Below are 26016 nucleotides of genomic sequence, written 5' to 3' on the forward strand. Positions count from 1 at the left end.
TTGGCACGGGTTGTGCAGTCAAGCCATGGGTCTATGTTTGTATGATACACTGTTCAAATTCTGTTTGTTACTGGGGAACTGTTACTGGGCATTTGGTTCTGGAGACCCCAGGCATAAGGGTTGTCATGCTTAACAGACACAAATGACCATTGTGCTGCATTCTTGTTGGAATAACTTTGTATTTCTTTCTTAAGGGTGGGGAGAGGTGTGTTGGGGGGTGGTGCTCTTTCTTAAGGGTGGGGAGAGGTGTGTTGGGGGGTGGCGCTGAGTGGTGGGAGAGAGAGAACACGCAGAATCCCATGCTCACTCTCATGCATAATGCATTGCCATTCTAAATATTCACACACTGTTTAATTCATAGGCCCAAAATCTCTGCAACATTTCATTTCCAATGCATTGCCTAAACATTAATTACGCATCACATTTTGTTTAATTTGTCTTAATTTTCCTGTCTCCTTCGGACAGAGAAATTAACATTTCCAGCTGCATGTTTCCCCCACTGCCCATGTTCTCGCTACTTAGGAGAGAATGATGGAAATAAACATGGGTCTGATTACCATATTAATATCATCTGCTAACCTATTTTTCCCATCGTTGTGAATCTATGAGATTCACATTAACCCAAATAACAGACGGCTACTGTAAAAATGCATTATTCTTACGGTCTAAAACATGTACTCATAATTATGTGTGATCCCCGTTTCCTTAAATATGGATATAGGGGTTGATGGGGGATTTGGTCTGCTTGTGAATATGTGTCACAGCTTATTTAAAAACAAATTATCAAACGGACCAATCACAAAACTGTAAATGTTAGTGTGAAAAAAGTTGAGAACATGTCAGACTGTGAGCTGCAAGATGTTCTCTCAGGTGGCTGTTAGCACGTCATTAGCGAGTGGTGGCTAACCCCAGCCTGAGGAATGGGCTCCATCTTAGCACTAATTACCTGCAGCGCTATGCAGCCATACATCACTGTGACACATAAGTCAAATTACATGCAGGAATGCAGGAGGCACAGATGTGTTTGGGTAAGCCCTGAATATTACAGTACACACACACACACACATACATATTTAATCCTGAATGCCTATGGTGTATGCATGAAGTGTTAGAAGGGAACACCAGGCATGGTTTAGGTGATATATACTGTATGCAGCACATAAAGAACATATTCAATGTTTTCTCATTCTCAGTATGCCCTGCTTGTGATTAAGTGGTAGGGTAAAGTTCTTGTTCCAGAGGCCCTGTGTGTAACTTAACAAAAGGAAAAAAGACCAGACGAAGACCAGATTGTTTTATCATGTTATATTTTAATTTGCAGAGACAAAAAGGACAAGCAATTTATTTACAGGAACCTGTACAAAAAGCAAATTAACTTATGTAAAATAGTCATAAATAGGAGTGGACTTGCGTTCAGTACATTTTGCCATGTTAAGCTAAGTTCCGTGCATAGTGACTTATAATAAACAATGACAAACTGCTCCTCGGTTTCTACATCAACATCCAAGTGTTTGATTTATTTATTCTTTTTTGTATTTTATTTTTCATAGAATTGTTTATCATGGGTTTTAAAATGACACATCTGATTTGTGAATGTGAAAGTCGGATGCTGAGAAAGAGCAGACACCTTTGGGTTAGTGGGAGAGAGGCAGACCAGAGCCCAAGTGATTAAGGCCCGCTCTTGACACCCAGATGCCAACTACCTGACATACCTGTGACCCTGCTGTATATTTTATGAGAGCATTTAAAACTGAAATGACAGCAGCATCTTTATCTCTCTCTCTCTCCTTCTCTGTCTCTCTTGCTTTCTCCCCCCCATCACTCTTTCTGCCTCTTGCAAGTCTGTCTATCTCTCTGTATCTCACTCTCTTCTTCAACTCGAAGTACCAGTTGGGTAGTGTCTACTTGACTGAATCCAACATTACTGAGCTATGACTGAAACATTTTCTCTTTGTATTGTGTCAATAAGTCTCTCTCTCTCTCTCTGTATCTCCAAAGGTGTTATCTCCCCCCCTAAGGTGTCTGCTCTGTCAGCATCCCTCCTTTGCAGCCCCCACAGCCACCACAAGCTCCATCGTCCCCCCAAATGCTTCTCTCCTGTGAAATGTTAGAGGTCACCACCCTCCATGCGCACAACAACTTGTTGCACTGGAGCGACACAAAGACGATATGTTCATCCAATTGCCTGGACTAGATTAAAGGTTTGATCTTGGGACAGTCTTTCACATCATAACGAGTGCCACTAGGCTCATCCAAGACCTCATGGTTGCAGCGATCGCACAGACACTTGTGACAGTGGATTGATCCCATGTTAAGACAACTCAAGATAGAGGGCATCAAATTTCAACCTCTCACATAGATATCATCCAAGTATATCTGATCCAGAACATCTAAAAAAGCATTTCAATATAACTGGTTTCATACCATTCAGAACCAACAATTAAATCATACCCATTGGTATAAAAAGGCACAATTGCATATTTTGCATTCACTCTATATTTGTTTTGATTTTTCTGTTTCTTTTCTCTAAATATACAAAGTGATGCCGAAAACAGAGAACAAAACGAGAAGCAAAGACAACGAAATTAGCAAAGATTACCGTTATCATTGTCACAGTCTACCAAAGAATAGTAATAATTAAAAAACTGAAACAAATGCAACACTGATAGGTACAAAACCAGATGAAGGAGAAAACAAGCAAACAAAAAAAAAAACTTTGTCAGGAATCACTTCTCTGGATGGATGATCAAGCCAAAAGTGTGCACTCTTTGAAATAAAAGACAAGGTAATAGCATGAACAACAATGACAACAAAAGTTTTAAAAATCAACAGCCATTTGAAGTGGAAAAAACAGGGCTCGGAAACAAAATGACAAACATTTGGATATAATAACATAGTCAAAAAATAGCTCAATACAAAGAAACAAAGTTGATGAACCCCATGTATATATCATCCAGCTTTCTCAGACTGAGATACTAAGTCCTACTACATGGCTAATGTCTGTCCGGGTATAACAAAAGCAAGCAACAAGATGGACCCTCATCTTCACAGAGTATGATTTTTGTACATTTTCTTTTTTATGCATTTTTTTTTATTTATTTCTCTCCTTCTCAGTAAGTGAAGTAAGTTTCCCTTTAAACGTGCAATAAAAAGTACATATCTGTATACAGTTTATAAGCATAGGAGCACTTCTTTTTAACGACGAGTAGTACTTACAGACTACAGACCCGACTGCCCAAAAAGCAGCACTGATTAACCCAAAACACGTTCTCTAAAGTACAAAAGCAAAAAGGGCTGCTGCTGCTGCTGCATGTCCTGGTTTCTCTCACTCAGTGTTGCGTGACTTCTACTGTTTTTAAATCTGTTTTTATGTAGGCGATTAGTTAACATCACCTACAATAGAAAGGGGACATAAGAGCTTTGCTTGTGTACATGTCTGTGTGTGTGTGTGTTTTGGCATGCATGTGCTTACGTATAAATGTATGTGTGTGTGTGTGTGTGTGTGTGTCTGACATTATCTATTAGCTTCAGTGACTCAATCACCATCAAAGAACATGACTGCCAGTACCTCAAAGACATTTAAAAAAGCACAGCATTTTTCGTAAGCAATGCAAAGCTAGAGCGAAATAAACGTTTATTCCATGGATGTTAGTCGTTGTCTCTTGAAAAGGCTCGGGAGATACTGGTCACTCTCCTCCTCAGCATCAGTGGGCTTCTACCAGCACTTTGGTATCAGCCATGAAGCCCATTGCACCAGACGTCCTCTACAGAGTGGCCTGGTCACGTGCACAAGCACACGCCTCTCCACTGAGTCACTGAGCTAGCTCTCTTGTTATTAGCCAAATACATGTCCTATGACCTTCAGAAATGCCAGCACACTTCTTCATAAGTGCATGTTTGTACTGTCAGTGTGAGATACTGTGTGTGTGTGTGTGTGTGTGTGTGTGTGTGTGTGTGTGTGTGTAAAAATGTGTATGTGTGTGCGTACAACTTGAAGTAGCTGATTGGTCTAGTGGGCGGATGCGGGGTGTATGTATGTTTGTATGTATGTATGCTGCTCACTACCTTGACGTTGCTAGCCAAGGATTCCCTTGAACATTGTTTGCCTTCACCTGTGTTAAAGACTAGCCCACATATATGAACATATTGTAGTGTGGTCAGGTGTCTTGGGCAATTGTTCCTGCTAGACATCTTGCAGGGGTCATCACTAAAATGTCTGACCAAAACAAAAGTATGTTTGACTGAAATTTTGAAGGAGTAAGTAATTGTCTTGTTTTTCTCCAGATGTGATATTCACAACCACATTGACACATATTCACAGCGTTCAGGCAAAGACTAGCAACCACACGACTGGTCTTGGTTAAATAAGGTCCCCTTGGGTTATTTTCGGCTAACTCTCGGAGATTACCAAGGAAAGAGAAAGAGACTGGACAGGGAGGGAGGGAGAGGGTGAGGGGTGAGGGGGCAGGAGAGTGAGTGTGAAGTTGGGATATCGATTTAAAGCATGTGTCCATTATGTGTACACTATATTTATGTACAGAGTGTAAGCACACACACACAAACACATGTCTCAGAGTGTGTGTGCGCGTGCGCAAGTGGTTGGCGTGAGAAAGAGAGCACACAAGTTCGCGTGTGAGTTCACAGTTTACAGCACACGTCGTGGACTAACAATTTTTCAACAGGCATCCACAGGCGTGGTGTTAGATTTTGCGGCCCAGATTCTCGTTATTAAAAAAACACAACACAAGAGTAATCCTCAAACTTGGTTGCCATGACAGGTGAAAAAAAAGAAGCAATAAAATCAAATAAAAAAAACAGACATATGAGCGTCTTTGAGATCGCTTGTTGCTATGGGAATATCCTTGCTTTCCCATTTTCTTTTTTCCTCTTCCTTCAGGTTTCTGTAAATTTGGATTTTTTTCCTGCAGTCTATTTTTGGTCTACTGTTACAATGCTGACTCAGTTTGATTGGTTCGAGCCTCGTTGATGATGGTTGCATACCATGGTGATAAGGGCAGATCCTTGAACAGGCTTTGCCCATCCGTCCATGAACATCAGTACCATGAAGTACAAGAAGTACCTTGGTCAGAGTCTCTCCTCATGCCAGTATAGAGTTGTAGAAAAAAAGTGATCTAGAAAGATAGCAGTTAGGTCCTTCGTTTAGCGCCAGTAGTCCACGTCTCTAAGGGGCTTGGTTATGCATGCACGTTACGATGATACAGTCGACATTATACAATGGGTGGGGTAATCAGTCAGCTAAAGAATAGTTCGAGAGGCCCGAAATCGCCAGCAGCAAAACATCCGATTGGCTTGCCATCAACCCCGCCCTTTCCCCCTTCTTTGCCTCCTTGCTAGTCACCCTTTTGTCCTACTCATCAACTTGTCTTGATTTCAAAAGTATGAGTTAGTCGTTCGTTAAGCGGATAATTAAAATAAGCGAAAGAAAGAGTAAAGGTTTTGGTGAGAACGATCCTAAAGAGAATCAACCAAAGGGTATCGTTTATTTCTCTTGTCCTTTGAGCACGGCAATCGTGTTTTTTTTCCTCTTGTGGGAGGAAGGAGGAAGTCCATTTTGGGCTCTAAAACGAGAGTCTCAAGAGGGTGGTTTTGTGTGTGTGTGTGTGTGTGTGTGTGTTAGATTTTAGTGTTGATGGTAGGACGGGTGTTACTGATACAATTCTTTGCGTTTTTTTGTTTGTATGTTTCTTCTCAGTTTTGATTGGCGATTGGCGTCTGGTGCGGCGGTCACAGGTAGACCTCTCGGCGGGTGAGTGTGCCGCAGGTGGTGGGCTTGTAGTCGCCCGTCTGGGCCAGTGGGATGTCCTCGGGGGGGCAGCTGGGGTCGTCGGGTGCGCTGGCGGCGTAGCTGGCGGTGGCGAAGGCGTCGTAGGATGAGGACGAGGCGGACATCTTCTTGTTGAGCAGGTTGCGGTTGCGGTCGCCGAGCAGGTGGTGGTGCGCTCCCACTGCCCCCGTCGCCGCCGCGTCGCCATTGGCCACCGCCAGCGGCGAGTCCGAATTGGCCGCCTGCTCACCCGAGGCCCCGCCGCCGCCGGAGGTCATGAAGGTGGAAAGCTTGGGGGGCTGCTGGCTGCTGGCGACCTGCGGCTGCTTGGGCCGGCGCTCGGGCGACGTGCGCACGGGCATCCAGCAAGCGTCCGAGTGGCCGTACTCGTCACATTCGCGCGTGCACTTGCCGGTCATGGCTACGTCAGGCAGGGGCCGAGTGTCTGTGGCAAAGACAGAGAGAGAGAGAGAGAGAGAGAGAGAGAGAGAGAGAGAAAGAAAAGAAGAGAGAGAGAGGCATAGATGGGAGGAGAAGAGAAAGGAAAAAAGAGAAAAAAGCCATTAATAAAAGTGCTCGGTTTCCTCCAAAGAAATAGTAATAGAAAAAATATAACAGAAATCTCATTCTGCATGTGGTATGTGTTTCATGAGAATGAAGCAAGAGACTCGTTTATTGAAGCGAGGTTGCTTCCTTGATTAATGAAATGCACCTCTAAGGAGGCCAACAACGCAACAGTTCTGGAAGAGCATTGCAGAGCATCCTAAGTGTTGCTTTGTTACCATGGTTTCAATCTGCAATGAGACCCAAATATTACATCGCACCTGTAATATTTTGCAGCATCCTGAAGGTTTCATGCTCAACCCATACCACATGAGCGTAACTTAAAGTGAGTACATTCAAAACAAAATAAACAATACAACTTTAAATGAATAACAGTGATGTGAGTCATTGATAAAAAGCATGCTTCAAACTGTGGGGGCAAGAGTGTGTGTGTGTGTGTGTGGTGTTGGTGTTGGAATTATCTAATTGTGCTTTCTTGTAAAGTCCTTGTAATGTGTGTGCCTTTATAAGGTATCCTACGCTGAATTTCTAAAGATAACCAACATACAGTTAATTAATATCTTATTATTTATGGTACATGTGTATCGTCTAATTTGTGCACCAATCCCTTATAGGAATATTATTTTTGTGCCACCTTGGCAGATGCATTCAATTCTCTTCTGGTGTTACTCTGAGCAATCTCCTTGTCACCCTGCTTTACGGCATATGAAAGAGTTTTACTTCTTTCTGAATATGGCTTTCAATTCTTCTCATAGCTTAATGCGAGTTAAGAGAGAGTTCCCTTTTTGAAAAGTTACTATTACCACTGATTACAACAACAGGTACAAAAATGATGCTTGCAAGTTAGCGTTCATTTTAATATATTTTTGTTGTTGTTGAAAATTGTCTTGTTGCTAGGTTTGTTCAATATCAGACATTAATGACGTCTGTTTAAAAAAAAAAAATTACATGACTCAATATTCTTATCATATTATTTGTTTTTCATACATACACTTTAGCCCTGGCTTATGGTAAGACATGGATATAACAGGAGACAGGAAAAATCATCCCCAAAACCCCCTGCCGCCTCCAACTAAGCGGCTGTATGAAAGCAGACCGGCGTCCCACGAAAGGCCAACAGAGCGCACGGCGGCACAAAGGGGGGGAGGGGGGTGCAATGACCATAACCTCTCTGCTACTGTTAGTGCAGTCAATACAAAAACAACAAAAACAAAAACAAAAAGGAAACAAGACCAAATGGAAGCGTAGACAAAAGCAGACAGACCACCCCAGCAATCCCACCACTACCCGCCTGACTGGCCCCCACCAGGCATCTAGTCTATGGTAGAGAGGATGTGTGACATGGCACAAGCAAGAGAAAGAGAGCAACAATAAATGGTGGAGAGAGAGAGAGAGAGAGAGAGAGAGAGAGAGAGAGAGAGAGAGAGAGAGAGAAAGAGGGTGAGTGCTGAGGAAGCATGCTGCCTTTCCATAAACAGAAGAACCAGTTTTAATCAGGGCTTACTTTTAATGTTCTTTTTCTCCTGCAAAGAAAGAATAGAATAGAAATCACTGTTTTGTTTGATTGACAGTGGAACTGTTCTTTGCTATGTATGGACTATGTAAGAGATCTGTGTGTGTGTGTGGGTGAGTGTGTATGCGCGTGTGTGCGTTTGTATGTATAATACATATGATCTAAATATAAAACCTCAGTGATGACAACTGTACAGATGAACTATGTGTGATGTGCAGAGATGTTTTGACATGATACTGCTTTCCAACATACATATAAGCAAAGACAAATTTCAAAAGAAAATACTGGTTTTAAAGGACCCAAAAAAAAGAAAAAAGGACAGATCGAAACGAAAGACACTTAGTCACACTCTGGAATACATCATGTCAAAATACCCACGCAAGCATTCTTAGGGTATCTAACGAAGAACGAACTTTGACATCGCCACGTCATTCTACTGGGGCAGAATGATAGATTTTCCTTTTTTGCCCCTTACACTAGCAACACGCAGAGCAAACAGAGACAACTGATGGTACCGCCGACGCTATAGCCACAGGGCTTGTGTTGTCCCAGGGCACTGCTACAATAAGGAGATAGCACAGTCGGCTCCGTGTTGAACTACAATGCTCTTTGGTTGCGAGAAAAAAAAATGCTCATTTCTGATTTTAGGGTGGTGATGTACGGAAGCAGTGTAATATGCCATTAGCAGCTTGAAGCTACTGCAAGGTAGAGCACGCCACACAGAAGCATTAGACAGACAGCAGAGCCAGCAGAGGCATTTTGCAACACATAATGACAAACACATGACTAGGAGCAGAGGAAGTAATCAAGAGTTTGAGTAGCCATATGAAAACAAAACATTAGATAAACCTGCATGCTGCTTATGAACTCATGTAAGGCTATTATGACTGATGCTAAACATAAAAAACATGACAATATTGACATGACAGGCAAGAGGCTTCACATCTACTCCAGTTGAGTGAAATTAAGAGTGTGTTTTGGCTTTGTTGCATCAGGGTGCAGCTGACAAAAAGGGAAGGAGATGTCAACTTTATTCCCCCTTTCTTCTCTATGTTTTTTCTCCTCATAGATGACAGTCGACAGTTGCAGGGGGTGTGTTATAACAATCAGATATCTGTCAAGCACACGCACCTCGCCAACCCGCCACACATACGCTCAGCCTAAGCGGCGTTTTGCCCACTCACTCCTCTCAGGGCCGACCCGGCGATGAAGCCATCACAGGTGTTGGGCTGAGTATCTAGGGAGGCCTCTGGGGGGCCTTGGCCTTGCTTTCTCTCCCTCTCTCTCTCTCTCTCTCTCCCTCTGTCTCTCTCTCTCTCTCTCTCTCTCTCTCTCTTGCTCGTTCGCCCGCCCGTCTCTCACGCCGACTCGGACTCGGGAGTTTGTCCGATAGCCGTAGCGGCTCAATCATTCCCCCTGACCGGCTTCACGGAGCGATGCTGAGAGGCCTGTCAAGGCTCTCCGCCAGCCCCCATGGGGCCACTCATCCACACACACACACACACACACACACATGCACCTTTCATCTCTCCACTGCCATTCACAATGCCTGCCCTGACAACTGCTTCTTCCCAGGTACAAAACAACAAAAGGAGAACAGTCCGCTTGTTTGTGTGTCTGTGTGTGTGTCTGTGTATGCCTTTGAGTGCACCTTTGTGTGTATGTGTGTGTGTGTGTATGTGTGTGTGTGTCCATGGATTTTCACACTTTATTGACTGTTTGCAAGCCTGTGCTGCCTGGGTATCGTTTCATGTGAGCTTCTTTTTGATAGCTAGTTTTTTTTTAGTGGCAAAAAAAGTACCATACTTCATAGAGACTTAAATAAAATAAAAAATCACATATGTGTATGTGTGTGTGTGTGTGTGTGTGTGTGTATATATATATATATGCATACACTTACTCACTCATTAACTCTCACCAAAGTGGTAAATTGATTTAAGCGGCTGGGTTTCAAATGGAGAAAATAAATTGAACCTCGGCTGGACCTAAAATAGAGACTGGCTGAATGACCTTTTTTTCCCTTTAAACTTTATTTCCTCTCAACCATATCGAAAGCAGCGATCCGTTCCCCTCAGGGATATTCATCGACTCGCAGGCATTTAACCTACTTAAATAACACTGACCTTCTACTCCGCTACCTCAAAGCAAATTCCGCCACTAAACATATTGAGGGATATTAGTGGGAACTTGCCGTGCCATACTAACTCTTACTTCCGCTGCGGTTCTGACGTGGCAAGAATTACTGAGCTTAGCGCGCCTGGTCCTTGATGTTTTGGACAAAATGACGTTTGTCGAATGTTTTTAATGATTTTTTGTTTTGTTTATTAGCATCTTAACAGCCTGCCACCTTTTTTCCTTTTTTTATGTCTCACCATCTACACTATTGTGAGCTATTGGCTGTTACCAGACCTCAGAGAAAGGCCAGTGAAAGGGTAGATCTTTTTCTTTCCATGCTGTCTCCACTCTCCCACTTAAGAGCATTGTTTCAAATAGGCTCATTCATTCAGATGACTTGCCTTGCAGCTCACTCTGGAGCAAGTGGAAATGTACAGTACGTTAAGTAAGAGCTGGGGGGGGGGTGGGGGGGGGGGGTTGCTGTCCTCCGCAGTCTGCAGTCAATGAAACTAGCGTAATCAAATCATAAACTAGCTGCTTTCCCAGTGCTTTAACCTTTGGCTGGCAGAGGAAATCGACTTCATGCTCAAACGGACAACAACTGCAGAGCTTGAAGCACTGCATGCTTGCCTGGCATGGCAAGGTAAGAGGAGCCAAGAAAGCTGGTTTGTGGAGTGGCAGCTGGCCTGCTATGAATGCAAAACATGAAATATATAGTAAACAGCTAACTAAACACAGCTTCTCCTAAGCTCAACTTCTGTTTTGGCCCTTTTCCTGTTCTATTCAAGTGAATCTCACCATGGTGTGACAGCACACAAAGGGGAACGTTCCAGAAAGTCCACATTAAGGTATTCTCCATGCCCCCCCTCCCCCTGTAGCACCCCAGGGCAGTGGTCTATGGTGAGTAGATGGCAGTTGGCTGTTCTGTGTGTGGGTGTGTGTATTGGGGGGGGGGGTTGGTGGCAAGAGGTCCCGGAAAAGCTCGGGGCAGTGCGGGACGTGCAGACTGTCACTCCACATAGCAGCTCTCCAGCCAACGGGCCGGACGCATAATGCCGGGCATTTCCTTAGCCAGTTCTTTTGAATAAGCTCAGATAAAAAATTAAAAAAAACATCAGCCATCACTATGCGTGCCACACTTTATAACCCTCCTCCTCCCCTTCTCACTTCCGTTTCCTCCCTCTCTCTTTATCTCTCCGATGGACGGATGGATGGATAGATGGAGGGATTGTAAAAGAGAGAGGGGTTGAGTGGTGAGGTTGGGGGGAGTGCTGAACAGAAAGGACGTCTCTCACTGCGGCTCTCCGAGCGCATTATGTAAGCGCCAGAGTCTGTTCTTTGTTTGGCCTCGGCTCCCCACTGCTGTTGGATGCTGGGTGATTCCTCGGCATGGCTGTATGTGGGCCACTGGCCTCAGCTGACGGGTCATGGTGGCTTGCCTCCGCACAATGCCCACGTCAAATCGACTGACCGAGACACTGACTGAGATTTGTGTGTGCGTGTGTGTGTGTGTGTGTGTGTGTGTGTGTGTCTGTGTGTGCGTATACAAAGTGCTTTTTCCAGAACACACATGTACAAACACCCACATACATACATGACCTGTCTTTCAGCACATTTTGACTCTTAGCCCCAGACACACACACACACACAGACACTCTCACGCACACTCTCACACATACACACAGACACTCTCACACACACTCTCACACACACACACAGACACTCTCACACACACTCTCTCACACACACACACATACACATACACACACAGACACTCTGACACACACCCTCACACAGGTCTAATGTGTAAAGGGCAGACTGACCAGACGTGTGGGGTGCAGTGTTGTGCTGCAGTGCTGCTGAGATCTGCGGTCTCTGGTGGGGGCCAGTGAATGGAGATCCTTGCTCTGGCTTCTCCTCCGTGGTCAGGAGAGTCAGACCCAACAGAGACCCGCTGAGTGAGTGAGCTGCCCTGACCTCACTGCTCACTCTGTGTGTGTGTGTGTGTGTATATGTGTGTGTGTGTGTATGTGTGTGTGTGTGTGGCTCAGGCAGACAGAAAGTGCTGAGAATACAGAATGCTCTGGCAGCAGAGAGGACAAATGTACTTCAACATGGCTGCCAACTGCAGCCTTAATATAGACAAGGTGATGAACACACACACAGACACAGACACACACGCTCACACACACACACACACACACACACACACACACACACACACACACAAACACACACACACACATAAACTGTATTTATCATTAAAATCCACCCTTGCAAATAAACACAATTAGAAGACTTCACTCAGGGTTACTGATATCCAATCATACTTGGGAATCTCCCCATGTAAAACAGACACTGTGTTCAGAGAGGTTGATGTCTGCGCTTGCTCCAAAGCCTCTTTGTCCTGCTTAATCGAATCTGGGCCTGTGTCACAGTCATCCTCTTAAAAAGTCTAAAAACACACTCTAAAGATGTCATTATCTTCTCGAGACTAGGTGTGGGGGCGGTGGGTAATTCACGGGGGAATTTTCACATGTTTTAAATTCAAGATGCAAATTTGTCTGGCGAAGTTGAAAATGGACGGACAAAAAGCAGCTCTCCTCCCACAAGTGAAGGAGAAAACGTCATTTTTATTTTTTTCCCCCTTGTGCTGCCTTATTTTGTTCCAAAACTCTTAATTGGCTGCACTGTCTGATCGTTGGAAGAAATTCCTTTTTTTAATTTATTTTTTTAGATAAATTCCTGTGTGTGCGTAATATCTCAGATGAATGAAGCGCAATGTGTTGACAATGCAGAGCTTGCGTCGCGAGGACTGCTTAAAATGGAGCCGAGAGAAATAACATTTATCTTGCTAACCAGCTTGTCAGAAATGCTTTGGCCCTCAAAATTAGGGAGAAAGTGAGAAGGGAGAGCTCCAACAAGGCAGAAGTGGACTGGAGACTTTGGAGGGAAAAAAAGCAGGATATAGAGTAACAATGCAAGGCAAGACAAATGAAGATAGAATAAAATGAAAAACTTCATACACAGGCTTTAGGCTATGGAGCCTTAATAGAGTCTGAATAATCCTTTTCATAAAGTAATGCAAAGCCAACACCGTCTCTTTCTTACAACTGCAATTGAAGTCCCAGCTTGCAGCAGGATGATCCACCATCAAGGGTACCATCCAGCCCAGCATGTCAACCTGATCCCAATTAGCATTACCTGAGCACCATCCAGCACACCGCATGCACACACAGCAAAGCCACCAGCTCCCCAGTAAATACCCCACTCATGTTTGAGGGAACAGACTGCACCGCAGACACTAGATAACCACCCAGTGGAGCTACCACAAGCTGCTAAAACCAATGCATGACTACTACCTGCTACTGCTAGCTGGGGATGATAACTGCACTACCGTTCTGTAGTTCTACGCCTGCTAGATGTGTTAGCTTTCTGTAATAACTGTGTTAGCCTTTTGATTCTGAGAGAAGGAGGGCATGTGAAGGAGGAAGAGGTGGGTGAGGAGAGTGGTGGCAGTTGGGGCTGGATGGGGGAAGGGGTGGGGGTGTGGGGTTGACTGGTTCAATTCCAAGATGCCCGTCGTGCTGCTTGACCTGGTTTGCTTGAGCACTCTGGCCAGCTGCATATGTTCCTGCGCGGCTGTTAGCACCGAGGCCGCTACCGCTACTACTGCCACTGCTGCTGCTGCTGCTTCAGTGAACCATGACAGCAGAGCGACGCTGCACAACAGCACGGACACGCACCCGACTCCCTGTTGTTTATGCTCCCCTGCATCTGAGACGGGCAGCTGGTGGAGTGCTCTGGGAGTGTGTGTGTGTGTGTGTGTGTGTGTGTCATGTCATGTCGGAATATGTTTGCTAAAGGTAGGGGGGGGGGGGGCACATGATAGATGGAGCTGAGTGCATATAGAGGTGGGGTTGACCCCCCCATCTCATAACTCTACACCTAAACACTACTACACCATCCCTCTCTCTTTTCGCAAGGCGTTTTGTCAGAACACGCCAGCAAAAGATTGACCAGATGGCTCCATCTCTCTCTCCCTCCCTCACTCACTCACTCACTCACTCTCCGTCTCCTTCAACTGTGATTCTGTAGATGAGACGTGAGGTGAGGAACAGATTGCTTTATTTATTTATTTATGAGAAAAGTAACTAAATAAATAAACATGAATACGTGAAGAAATAACGAATAAATAGTAAATGAAAAGTAAGTAAATGAAATGTTCTTATGGAATAAATGAAATACTCAACAGATCTCCTCAGCTAAGAAGTTTGTTTTAGAGTTGGTGTAAGTCTAAGTCTATTTAAGCAGAGCGTAGTATATGGTACATCTTTTTCTCCCCCTCTCGCACTCTTTAGGCCTTAGCTTGACACAGTGCAAAATAATTAGTCTACAGTAGGAGTACTCCATCGCTGATTAATTGAGCGGAGATTAACTAGCATAATTTCATTCCAGTGACGATCTCACCGCCAATTACCTAATGTGACTCTCACTTCTTTTGCGCACTCTTGCTCTCATCAGTAGTCATCAGGAGGTTCCATAAATACCGAATTTGCACTCACTTCTCCAGCACCTACACACGCACAGACACACATACCCACCAGCATTCACCCACATACGCAAACACATGTGTATTATACACACACACACTCACACACACACACACACACACACACACACATACACACACACACATGCGCACACACACACACACATGCGCACACAAGAGTAGAGGGAATCAGAGGCACCATGCTGAGCTGTCTGAACTCACAATCTGATAGCTGTCATCAAATGGAGAGGAGCAGAAATGAAGGATGTTAGGATGTAAGGATGTCGCTGCCTCCTCCCGCTAGTCTCAGGCGTGGGGGGAGGAGGGGAGGGAGTGCGGGGGTGGAGGCAGGGGGTCTGTGGATTACAGCTGCGACCCAGAGGCACTGCATTGAACAGTACCAGATCAGAACTATTTATTTGTTTCGCAGGGGTGTACCATGTGGTTGTGTGTGTCTGTGTGTGTGTGTGTGCATGTGTGTGTGTGTGGAGGGGGGTTGGTAGAAATTGCTTTTTATAAAACTGTTCTACACTTACGGACAACGTGTTTAAAGATTTAAACACCTACGGGTCATCTGCCTGTGGTTACGTCAATGCTAACTTGTCCGGTGCAGTCTGAAAATGTGCTTGCCAAGACAGATGCTTTTTTAGAGTTTGCTGCATGAACCCTGTCCCCTCCACTCTCGACGGACAATTTAATCCACTGTTGTTGGCTTTTTCCTTTTTCATATCTCTCTCTCTCTCTCTCTCTCTCTTTCTTCATCCAAGTCTTAAGCTGGGTGCCTCCGTTTGAGCATTGAAAGAGATGTGGATTATGGATGCTGTGAGAACTGCCAATGCAATCACCACAGAGTACATGAGATAAGTGTGTCAAAACCATGACAAAAATCATGCACAGCTCTCCCACCATCCCGGGATAAAGAGAGAGAAGAATCAAACACAGCACAACACAGGCAAGATGCATTGGGGAAGGGGACAGACACACACACAGGCAAACAATAGATAGACAAGTGTGTAGAAAATGGTAGGGCTTTAGCTAGGTTTGTGAACCGATAGAAGAGTACGAGGTAAGAGTCATAGAGAGATGGCTTAAATTGTAAATGTGTGTGTGTGTGTGTGTGAGTGTGTATGTTTGTGTATTTTTTCTGCCGGGTTGTTATTCCTAAATTCTCAGCCGGTCTTTATGGCGAGCCTCATTGCTCCAGCACCGCCTGCCTTATCGCCGGCTTCCAGACGCACTCGCACAATGGCCTATTTTACACCATTAAATGCTTGTTTGTCAAAATACAATTTCAATTAAATCCGGACCCCTGAAAAACCTGCTGGTTTTTCCAAGGCTCGGCTCCACTCCCGATGGGGGGGGGGGGAAGCGAGGGAAAGGAATGCGACAGAAAGCGACAGAATGGAGACAGACAGAGGAGAAGAAAAGAGAGGGGTCTATATAGCGATATCTGCACGTCAAATGTATACGAGCGACGACTATGAGGCTTTGAAGTAGACGACGTGTGGGGAGAATTGCAGAACCTCAACCCGAGCTGGAATTTCATTCCTGCCTTTATTTTCTAGCAGATGGCTGCATTTGCAACGCGCACAAGAAAGACAGAGTGAGAGAGAGATGATATGAAGAAAGAAAAGAAGGCCCTCAAATGCCTGTGTCCTTTCAACTGCTCATTCCTTCTCCAAGTACCGACTCTCACGTGTGGTCATTAGCCAGAAAGCAATCCTCACAGGCCAACATTCACCCATCCACCCACTCACACACACACACATTGAAGGGCAAAAATAAGACACAACATTCGTGCCAATCATCAGGCTTGTGATACACTTCCCATCCCTGTGATATGACTGCTGTGCTGCAATCACAGCTGGAGTACAAACCTCCATCCTCCCATCACACTGCCAATCAGTCAGCCAACTAGCAGCCGTCCACACAACGGAGCGGGGCCTCCCGCGCCACCATCCAGGGGCAAAGTGACAACGCATGGAACATCAATCCACCCCATTTTCGTGCGATGGTGCATGGCCATGGGAAGGCTTGACTCGTCTACCGCCAGCCTCTCAACCGGACGGGCTGGGCCTGCGTTCACGTGAGTGACCACGGCTTAATTCCTTAGCATGCTCTGCGACTGGCGCGAGGCTAATGAAGTTGACCTCGCAAAGGACATGTTTTCGGGGGAATGGGTGTGAGAGTGGATTTGGAGGCGGTGGTAGAGGGGGTTGGGCTTTGGGAGTGTAGGTGGAGGGTCAGTGGAGTGTGTGTGTGTGTGTGTGTGTGTGTGTGTGTGTGTGTGTGTGTGTGGGAGTTGTATCGGGGGCGAAGGACCGATTCTGATTCAGGCTCCTGTCCTTTGGCGCTGAAAAAAACTGATACAAGGCTTAGGTGTGAATTATGCAGGTCCATCGTTCACCTGGATTAAGTAGCGAAGCGACGGGGGCAAAAAAAAGCTGCTCTGTCTTTGTCTTCCCCTCTCTATCTCCACTTCTCTCTCTTTCTCTCTCTCTGTCTTTTCTTCTATCCCTCTCCCGCCCCCTTCCGTCTCGCTATCTCTCCGGCCCGACCACGGGCATAATCAAAGTCAGGTGAACTTTTGTAAGTGCCGCACTGACTGCCGGGTGACAGCAAATACCAGCGCCCTGCAATAAGACCTCCGAAAGCTGCTTTGCATAGATTTGGTCTCGCCTCTCTCACACAAAAGCTAACTATTACCCCACCACCCAAAAAAAAAAAAAAAAAAACCTTGAGCTGACGCCATTTTGTAATTAGTAGAGGACCAAAAAAAAAGCTGAGGGCATCCTTGGAGACCCTAATCATCATCACACATGGCTATTTGATTCGGGTTTAAAAAAAGCACCTCAGACAAAGGAGGCCCTTGTGCACGAATCAAAAAGTTCTACCTTGTGAAGTTTTCTTTTTTGGGGGGGAGGGGAGAGGAGGGGAGGGGAGAGGTATGGTGTTCTATCAAGGTAGGCCTCAAGGACACATTTTAATTAAATGGAACAAATAAGAGATGCTATTTACCAGCACAGGTATTTTTCTAAGTGATACTGGAGCAGTATAACTCAATACACATGCATTATGCGCCCTGATGAAAGAATTGAATTAATTTTGTGTGGAATGTCCCATGATCCTTTGGGACAAATGGTGTCTCAAGTAGGGACATTCTCCTCTGAGTGGACATTTCGTAAAGTGTCCCTCCCTTTAACCAACTCAAAAGTAGACGTGTGACTGATCTGCAAAATAGGTCACACTTTAATTTGAAAAATAGGTCATATAAATATATTACAGTCCTGTCTTAATTAATGTCAACGATGATTACACAATTTAAGTGTAGTGGTCACAGTTGTGGCACCACCACGCTATTTTGAACAGGGGTTTTCCATGGTGGTGTACCAGAAGCAGAGGCTCAGCTCCATAAGCAGGCCACACGTCAGCCCTGAACTTTGCCATCGTGTGATAGGACTGCACCCGTCTCCTGTATCAATCAGCCCTGAACTCTGCCATCAGGTGATAGGACTGCAACTGTCTCCTGTATCAATCTCTTCAGGAGTGCAAGAGGAACAGTCACAATACACTCAGCGTTAAACTGATTGTGAATCTGTGTGTATGAGTGTGTGATTGTGTGTGTGTCCTTTAATGTGTGCGTGTGTCTGTATGCGGAATGGGTGCCATTTGTTTGTGCAGGCTAACAACACTTTTTACCCCTCTGAAAGGTTTTGCATGTAAAATGAAATTAAAAGTCAGACCCATTCTGTTTAACAGGAAAACCCTTCTACACTACATCACTTCAAGATGGGGGGAAAATCTCTCACAGACAGTGTGCACTCTTTCACTCGCTCTGCCCTTTCCTCCCTCCCTCTCTCTTTCTCTCTCTCTCTCTCTCTCTCTCTCTCTTTCTCTGGCCCATTAAAACCATAAGCAGGAGTGGAGCATAGAGCGGTAGAGTCGCTACCCACTTTAAACATTTATCAGGGTGCATTTTTGGTTGTCCACCGAACAAAGAGAGTGAGCGAGAGGGCGAGAAAGGGAGTCAGAAAATCCCAGCCTCAGGCCCCTGAGTTCAGTCAGTCAGACAGACAGCCAGAGAGAGAGAGAGAGAGTGTGTGTGTGTGTGTGTGAAAGAAAGGGGTGGTGGTGGGGGGGCTGGGGTTGGTGAGTGAGTGAGTGAGTAAAAGAGAGAGAGAGAGAGAGAGAGAGAGAGAGAGAGAGAGAGAGAGAGAGAGAGAACGAGAGATATGGAGTGGAGGGGAAGCAGGGGAACGCTATTTAAAGCAGCAGGGGTCGATTTGTCACCCTGAGTGAGCGCTGGCCAACGAGAACATTCTTTATTCAACATGCTCGTTCCTTCCCTCCCCAACCCTCTCTCTTTATTTCGCGCCAGGGTCTCGCACCAGCCCCAAGCCCCCCCCCCCCCCGGGGGGTGAGGCATCGGCACTCCCAAACCCCCCCCCCCCCCCCCCCCACCACCACCACCACCCCACCCTACCACACCTTCCCCATCTCCCTCCTCCTCGTCTCCGCCCGAACATAATTAATCAATTAGAGAAGGGGCTACCCCTCCCTCAGCCGGCAACAAAGAGAGTGGCGGCGAGTGCAAAGAGCACGCGGAGGGCCCCGACGCTGGCGCTGCTCCACTGGGGCGGCCGCCTCTCCTAAACAGGTACACTGCTTCCTTCATTAACTTCCTCATTAGTGGACTTGATTAGAATAGATTGGACTCCAGATTACTGATGTAGACCTCGCGAGTGGTTTTAATTACATCAGTAGCACCAAACTCAAACTATGTAACCTTCGCCCCAGCCCACAAACAGGGAGCGGGGAGTGTGTTAAGGTTTCGCACGCCGTTTACTGCTGGTGAGGTGCTATGCTAGTGTGTGGGGTGCTGTAAGGCTTTCCAATGAGGCTTCAAAACATGGTCTGTTATTGAATGTGCCTGACAGTTTAACGTACCTGTTTTCCACCATCTTCTCCTCTCTCTCTCTCTCTCTCTCTCTCTCTCTCTCTCTCTCTCTGTCTTTTTCTCGCTCTCCCTCTTTCAGATTGATTTTTTTACTGTCTCTTCTCCCTGCACTGTGGTGCTTCATCGATGCCTGCGTTGATGGCTTGTGGGAAATATTTATTCACATTGATCCGATTCGCTGATGAGTCTTTCATCAGCGTCGAGGCTCAAACATACTCGCCCCCCCCCCCCTTCCAGTATCCCACGATCGTGTCTAAATATCAATCAGCTGCAGCAGGAAGGCAGAGGGAAGAAAATACAGGGTGTGAGGGAGGAATGGAGGAAGAGGGGGAGTAGTGCAATTCTGTGCGGGGGAGGAGGAAAAGAAAGACCGATTTCACCACAGACGCAGAAGAAAGAGAAAAGAAACAATCACCTTTAACAAAAGCGAGCAATACGTTCTGTGCCTGTAATCACAGTCTTAATGAGGATGGTGCTGGAGGCATGTAAAGATGTGGGCAGTGCGCCGCTAGTGTTAAAGCCCCAGCTACATCAGACAGGTGGGAGATTCTGATAGGGAAGCAAGAAGTAGACAGTTGCAGACAGGAAATGAAATGTGGAGGGAGCGATATATCAGATAAACAAAAGCAAGCAAGCACATAAATAAATAAATAAATAAATAAATGACAAAGCCAGCAGGAAAGCAAAACAGACAGACCAGACAGACAGTGGCAGAGAGAGCTACAAAAGACAACCCTGCTCATCCACCCTGTGTGAAGATCTGTGTGTGTGTGTGTGTGTGTGTTTGGGGGGGGGGGCTTTGTTCAGCCTCAGGTCCTGCCCTAGTGTGTCATGAAAGATTCAGCACCTACAGGATATTTTTCGTCATGAAACTTTCATGACATTAGAGTCCCCACTACCCAACCCCCCCCTCCCCACCCAGCAGCTTCCTCCCCATTCTCTTGCCCCGCATAATGGTGATGAAGAGGTGGGGAGAGACACCACAGCCTAATCTGTGGCTACAGACGCCCGGCTCCTCCAGGGAGAGACACCAGAGTAACAGTGGGCGCCGTGGTGCCAGCCTGAACCGGACGATGACTCATTCTGTGTTGACGCAAGCGAGCAGCACAGGCTAACAACAACAACAACAACACACAAAAAAGAAAACGCAGACAAAACCGAAACCCAGAGGACGGCCTTCAAAAAAGAAATCCCAACAAAACAAACAAAAACAATGGCCACAACACACACAAGCGCGAACACTCACAAAAAGTCAGCGTTCGGATTTTGGGATGTTTACAGTACTGCTTGCTCTTTCGGTCAGGTCTTAATCTCCTTGGCAACGCCTGCGCAAGCACAGCATTGCCAAAATGTCCACAAAGTCATTTTTTCTACAACGGACAAATACTGACAAGTCTAACTACAAAACTACTCAACAGAACTATAACTCAGAAGTTTACACTCACACACAATTGTGTGATGCAAGGTCGTATGTAAATTGGGCGTCCCAAATGCCCCGCCCCGAGCACCAGGCGCCTGTCACATCAGCCTAATAAATAACAGCAATTGCCCCGATCACGTCTGATGAATGCACACGAGCACATGGCTCCAGAGGCATCCTGCCCATGGCCATCAGTCTGTGACAAGAGAGGAGGGGGGGACTGGCTTTTGTTGTAGTTTGGGGAAAGACATCATGACGCAAGATCATGCATCCTCATTAGGGAGGCTACTGTAATATCAACAGTGCCACAAATATGGACAGCGCCACCACTGATGTGCAGGACTACTTGCAGCAGTGTGGGGAAATGTCAACCAATAGCATGGATTTATTCAAAATCTGATTTTTTTTTTATGTATATCATATCAGATATCAGGAATTTTGTTGTACAGAACTATGTCTGCATGCAATTCCTTGAGGTATGGATGCACCGTGCTATTCTGAGCAGAAAGGGAAATGCCATACAAGTTCATCTTTAAAAAGACTCGAGCACACAGGGAAGCCTATAAATTATGGTAAAACAGACCAGAGTATTTTAATACTTCAGGAGCATAAAAATCTTATAGGGTGTATATTTCCCCAAGATTCCTTTGCATGATGAGGGAGGGAGAACAAGGGCAGAACTGCAGGAGAGAAGGAACTGAGTGACAGAAAACAAGGGGGGAGAGAGAGAGAGAGAGAAAGAGAGAGGGAGAGAGAGAGAGGGAGAGATGAACAGTAAAGTGCTTGGGAATTTAATAAGACTCTACACTGCTCAATAATATCAGTGCTCAACAGGATCCGCAGGGACATAGGGAATGTGTGGATAAAAAGATGGCGTGCTCTCCCCAGACAAGCTCAGGAAAACGCTCGCAGCTCCATCGAAAAAAAAAAAAGAAGAAGCCATGAGCCGGGCTAGCGTGCTTGCTAGCTAACGCCCCCAAGGGCTACACTTACAAAAATAATATTAAAAATAATTCACATCACATGGCATGTCCTTGTAGATTCCTGTGCCACAAAGCTTCTTCTTTATTCTTCCCTTCCTTTCCGGGATGCGAATGCTCTGACGATGTACCGTTCCCCCGACATGCATTATTCAACTGGCGCCGTTTCAAAAATGACACGGCAAAGTTATCCCGCAACACAATGGAAAAACACTGACTTTGCGTGGCAAGTGTGTGTGTGTGTGTGTGTGTGTGTGTGTATGTGCGTATGTGTAAGCTTGGACAGGCTGACTGCCTCCGGGCCCCAGGAAGCTCCGCTGGCATTTGCATGCGTCTCAGGCTGGCCTGTCCAGATCGCTCCTGGCGACTGCCATGTTTGAATTCGGTGAAGGCTTGTGTCGGCCGTCCCGGGAGGGATAAAAAAGAAAAAAAAAACTCTCGACAGACTCACTCATGCAAGACCAAACACAACCCTCATCACCGTGAAGGGAACAGGGCCCGGTGGATACGCCCAGATCGAGGAAAAATCAACCGGCGAGAAAGGAGAGAGGGATGGATGGGGGGGGGGGGGTGATGTTTCATTTATCTTTCACCGCTCTCTGTCCATCCAGCTATCGGTGAGTGACATCTCTGATCAGAGATTTTAATGGGATGCTGAGGCTCTGTGAAGCTATGTAAACAAGAGATTTACGGAGTCTTTGCCCTTGATACACTCAAAACGATCCCGCCAGTCTTCAGGAAAGCGACTCAAAACCTGCTCTGAATAGTCATTTGGAGAAAGAAATGGGCCCGCAGTAAACAGGAATGGTAGAAGAAGAATTGTTAAAAAAGAGGAAAAAAGGCACTAGGGAAATAAGCACTTAATTTCTTTAACGGCATCAGCATTTTTTAAATCACATATTGTGCCTCAGTGCTGAGGAAGTTGAAGTGTGTGTGTGTGTGTGTGTGTGTGTGTGTGTGTGTGTGTGTGTGTTTGGCCCTTTTGTGCATCTCAGTCTAAGAGAGAGAAAGAGTTCTCCCAAATTACCGGGGGACCTTGGCTAATCCAACAAGCGGCGGGAGAGAGAAGTGCATTGTGGGATGCACACATTAAAGACTCCCAGAAGCCTCGGCATTATTAAAGGGACGGTTGATGAACGACTGCACACTCTATCTGATGAACCACCCCAGCGTCTCTCTCTGTGAGATGGAGGCGTGACAGTCACTAGACAGCACCCAAACTCAGCCTCACAATGAGATGACACGGGAAAAAAGATGGCCGATTGTTTCACCAGGCTACCAGCACTACCTATATAGAAACATTAAAATTATCTACCATGGGCAACGTAGCTGTTATGTTAGCATAAGAGGAAACGAGAGAGTGTGCAACTATGTGCTGGTATGTGAAACTGCCATGTTTGTGTTGTGCTGGCGCTGATGAAATATTAATGGAAACCCGGTTGCAAACGATAGCTCATTAGAACAATTTTTCGCATATGGGAAATGGAGGAAACATGGAGGGGGAAAATGGAGAGCTCCTTTGAGCAGAAAATGCTGACATACTGAAATCTGCTGCGTTATCGAAATGAAAAAAAAAAAAACAATGCCCCAGAAAGTCAGGCATAGAAATAAAGAAGAAGAACATGGAGAAGAAGAAAAAGATGTGTCGTTGTGTCTCCCTCTACACAAAATTACAGATACTCGACGGCTCTTCAACCTTTTGTCTGCTGCACTGTTTTATTTAATGTTCACATTACGTAAAGCACTCAAGTCTGGAGCCTTTAATCACTACTGGCCATCAAGAGGTCGTTGTAGACCCCCTTTTTCAAAGGAGGGGAAAATAACCCTGCTAAGCTGCAGCGTTGGTGTGTCGGCGCGGCGCCAAGATGGACAACTGTAATTGCCTCCACATTCCCGTCGAGAGGCTCGCCTTTTACTCACACCACTCAGACGTTTTTTACCGTTTTTTACCGATGTGAGCCTTTGCCGCTTGAAGACTTTCAAATGTTAAAATTAACCACAGTTGGCAAGGGTGACTAGCGAGCTAACAGCTTCACCTCTGAGCTAGCTGCTAGCCACTAGCCTTTCCGTTGTCAGGAGTATAAGGCCTGCAGTCTTAGCTCGCCACACATCACCCCTTTACCCACCCATCCGTTCCACCAGAGTACTGCTCAGCACAGCACAGGTCCATCACAGCAGAGAGCACTCACCTACAGTCACAGGCGCTGTTAGCATTAATATTGAAGAGGAGAGGAGATTCGGGCTCTGCATTAGCGTAGAGATTTATTGATGTGTTTGCGCCGCGGATGTGGCAGCTGCTCTCAGGTACTTATCGAGGGAAAGTCTTCCTCTCTCCTCTCCTCTCCTCTACTCTGTTGTCTTCTCGTCCCTGTCCTTCTGAGCCCCTCTCACTCCTTCAGATACTGCTGTTCTAAGGCACCACTGCTGGGATGTTAGCTCTCATACTGAACTTAGTGTTCTGTGAGAAAATCAAAGAGAAAATCAAATCAAAAGTCCCTCCATCCAAAAAAGAAAACAAAATGGCTCACATTTGTTTTTTTTTCCTTCTCTGCTCTCTTCAGAGGGCCCTAGTCGGTCAGCCTGTGCTGTAGGATGATTGATCAGGGTGTGTCAGTGGCCGTCACTTTGTCCCTGTCCCGTTTGAGGTTAATGGGCAGACTTGCCCCCATAAATATGCCACATTAGAGCCCTCCATGACCACTGGCCTGTCTTTCTCTCACACAAACACACACTACAAGGATGAATCCCCGTCATCCCCTCGCCAGGGCCACCAATGCTGCTCTCTCTCACACACACACACACACGCTGCTGTGCATGCTGTGCATAAGGATCGTTTGTCAATCCAGGCCCTCACCCTGTGAAAGGCCTGACAGACAGAAAGACCGAGGCGGATGAGTCTCTGCCACCCTCTAATCCAATTCGCCACCCATCCAAGATGGAGCATTCATTTAGGCCCGCGTGGGGGACAAGTGCGGGACCCAGAACGAGGTTTGATTCAACTCGCTTCGGCCTCATCGTTTCTTTTTTTTGTTCTTTTTTCCTGTGGCCGCGCTTTTTCTCCGAGCACGTTCCCCCACGCAAAGCGGCTTTAGCATGGCTCTCTGATCCTTATGTGGTCCGGGCTGAATATTTCCGGAAGCTTCTGTGTGGTCATTCAGTGGAACGCCCAGCAGTGGGTCGTGCACTGGTTTATCCAATACCACCCGCTGCTCTATGGCTACTTTAGCAAACACATCAACCGCACTCACACACACACACCCTTTCTTCCCAACACCCCACTAGTTCACTTGCTTAGTGGGGGCCTGGGGGCTTTTCTTTCATGGGGGGGAGGAGGGGATAAATTGATCTATGGGATGGCAAATTGGCTTTCAATCGCCACTCAATGCACTTTAATTGTATTAGGGGGGACGAGGAAGAGATTAGTCTACAAAATCTGGTCAGAATAATAATGATCTGAAGCTGGCGATACCGTATTAAATTCCTGTGAATCCACCACAAGCCACGGGGAAAAGCTAGCCTCTGCTGTACACAGATAATAGCAGGTTGGGCACTCTCTGTGTAATTTTTTTCCACACGGAGAGAGAGAGAGAGAGAGAGAGAGAGAGAGAGAGAGAGAGAGAGAGAGAGAGAGAGAGAGAGAGAGAGAGAGAGAGAGAGAGAGAGAGAGGAAAAGGAAAAGGAAAAGAGACCGGGAGGGAAAAAATAGCTGATTACTGATCATTGAAGTTATTTATTTCGTGTGAAAATATGAAAATGAAAATGGTTCTTCCTGACTTGGTTGGTTCGCCCCTCCATTAGCTCAAAGCAAGGCTGCAGTGGAGAGGAGCTGTCTGCTAGTGCTGCACCCGCTGAAATGATTTCAGGGAGAGAGAAGAGAGATGGAAATACAGGGCTAAAATAATAACACAAATAAATACAATGTATTTACTCATTTTTCAGAGAATGAGTGGATTTAATCCTGTACGGACCACCTAGTAGTGGCTGGCCTCAAAATGTTATCCTATATTACAGTGCCATCCTGCTCAGAATGTTATCCTATATTACAGTACCATCCTGCTCAGAAAGCTATCCTATATTACAGTGCCATCCTGCTCAGAATGCTATCCTATATTACAGTGCATGGCCTCAGA

General features: G+C 45.9%; 1 protein-coding gene across 4 annotated transcripts in view; it reads right to left on the reverse strand.

Moving 5' to 3' along the window:
- Positions 1-1290: 1290 nt before the first annotated feature.
- The window catches only part of pcdh7b (protocadherin 7b), a 129356-nt gene continuing 104630 nt past the window's right edge, over positions 1291-26016 (reverse strand). For 2 of the 4 annotated variants that reach the window (XM_076289362.1, XM_076289361.1), the window contains exon 3: positions 1291-6230. In XM_076289362.1, coding sequence (XP_076145477.1) covers positions 5746-6230 — 485 coding nt within the window. In that variant the 3' untranslated portion in view covers positions 1291-5745. Of the gene's footprint in view, positions 6231-7853; positions 7873-26016 lie in introns of all 4 variants that reach the window. The other 2 variants (XM_076289363.1, XM_076289364.1) reach the window with 2 other exon arrangements.

The sequence above is a fragment of the Alosa pseudoharengus genome, unplaced genomic scaffold (assembly GCF_046254945.1).
Source record: "Alosa pseudoharengus isolate Yale_2024_CS ecotype anadromous, Long Island Sound unplaced genomic scaffold, YU_APseudo_1.1 YU_APseudo_1.1_scf_17, whole genome shotgun sequence".
NCBI classification, from domain to species: domain Eukaryota; kingdom Metazoa; phylum Chordata; class Actinopteri; order Clupeiformes; family Clupeidae; genus Alosa; species Alosa pseudoharengus.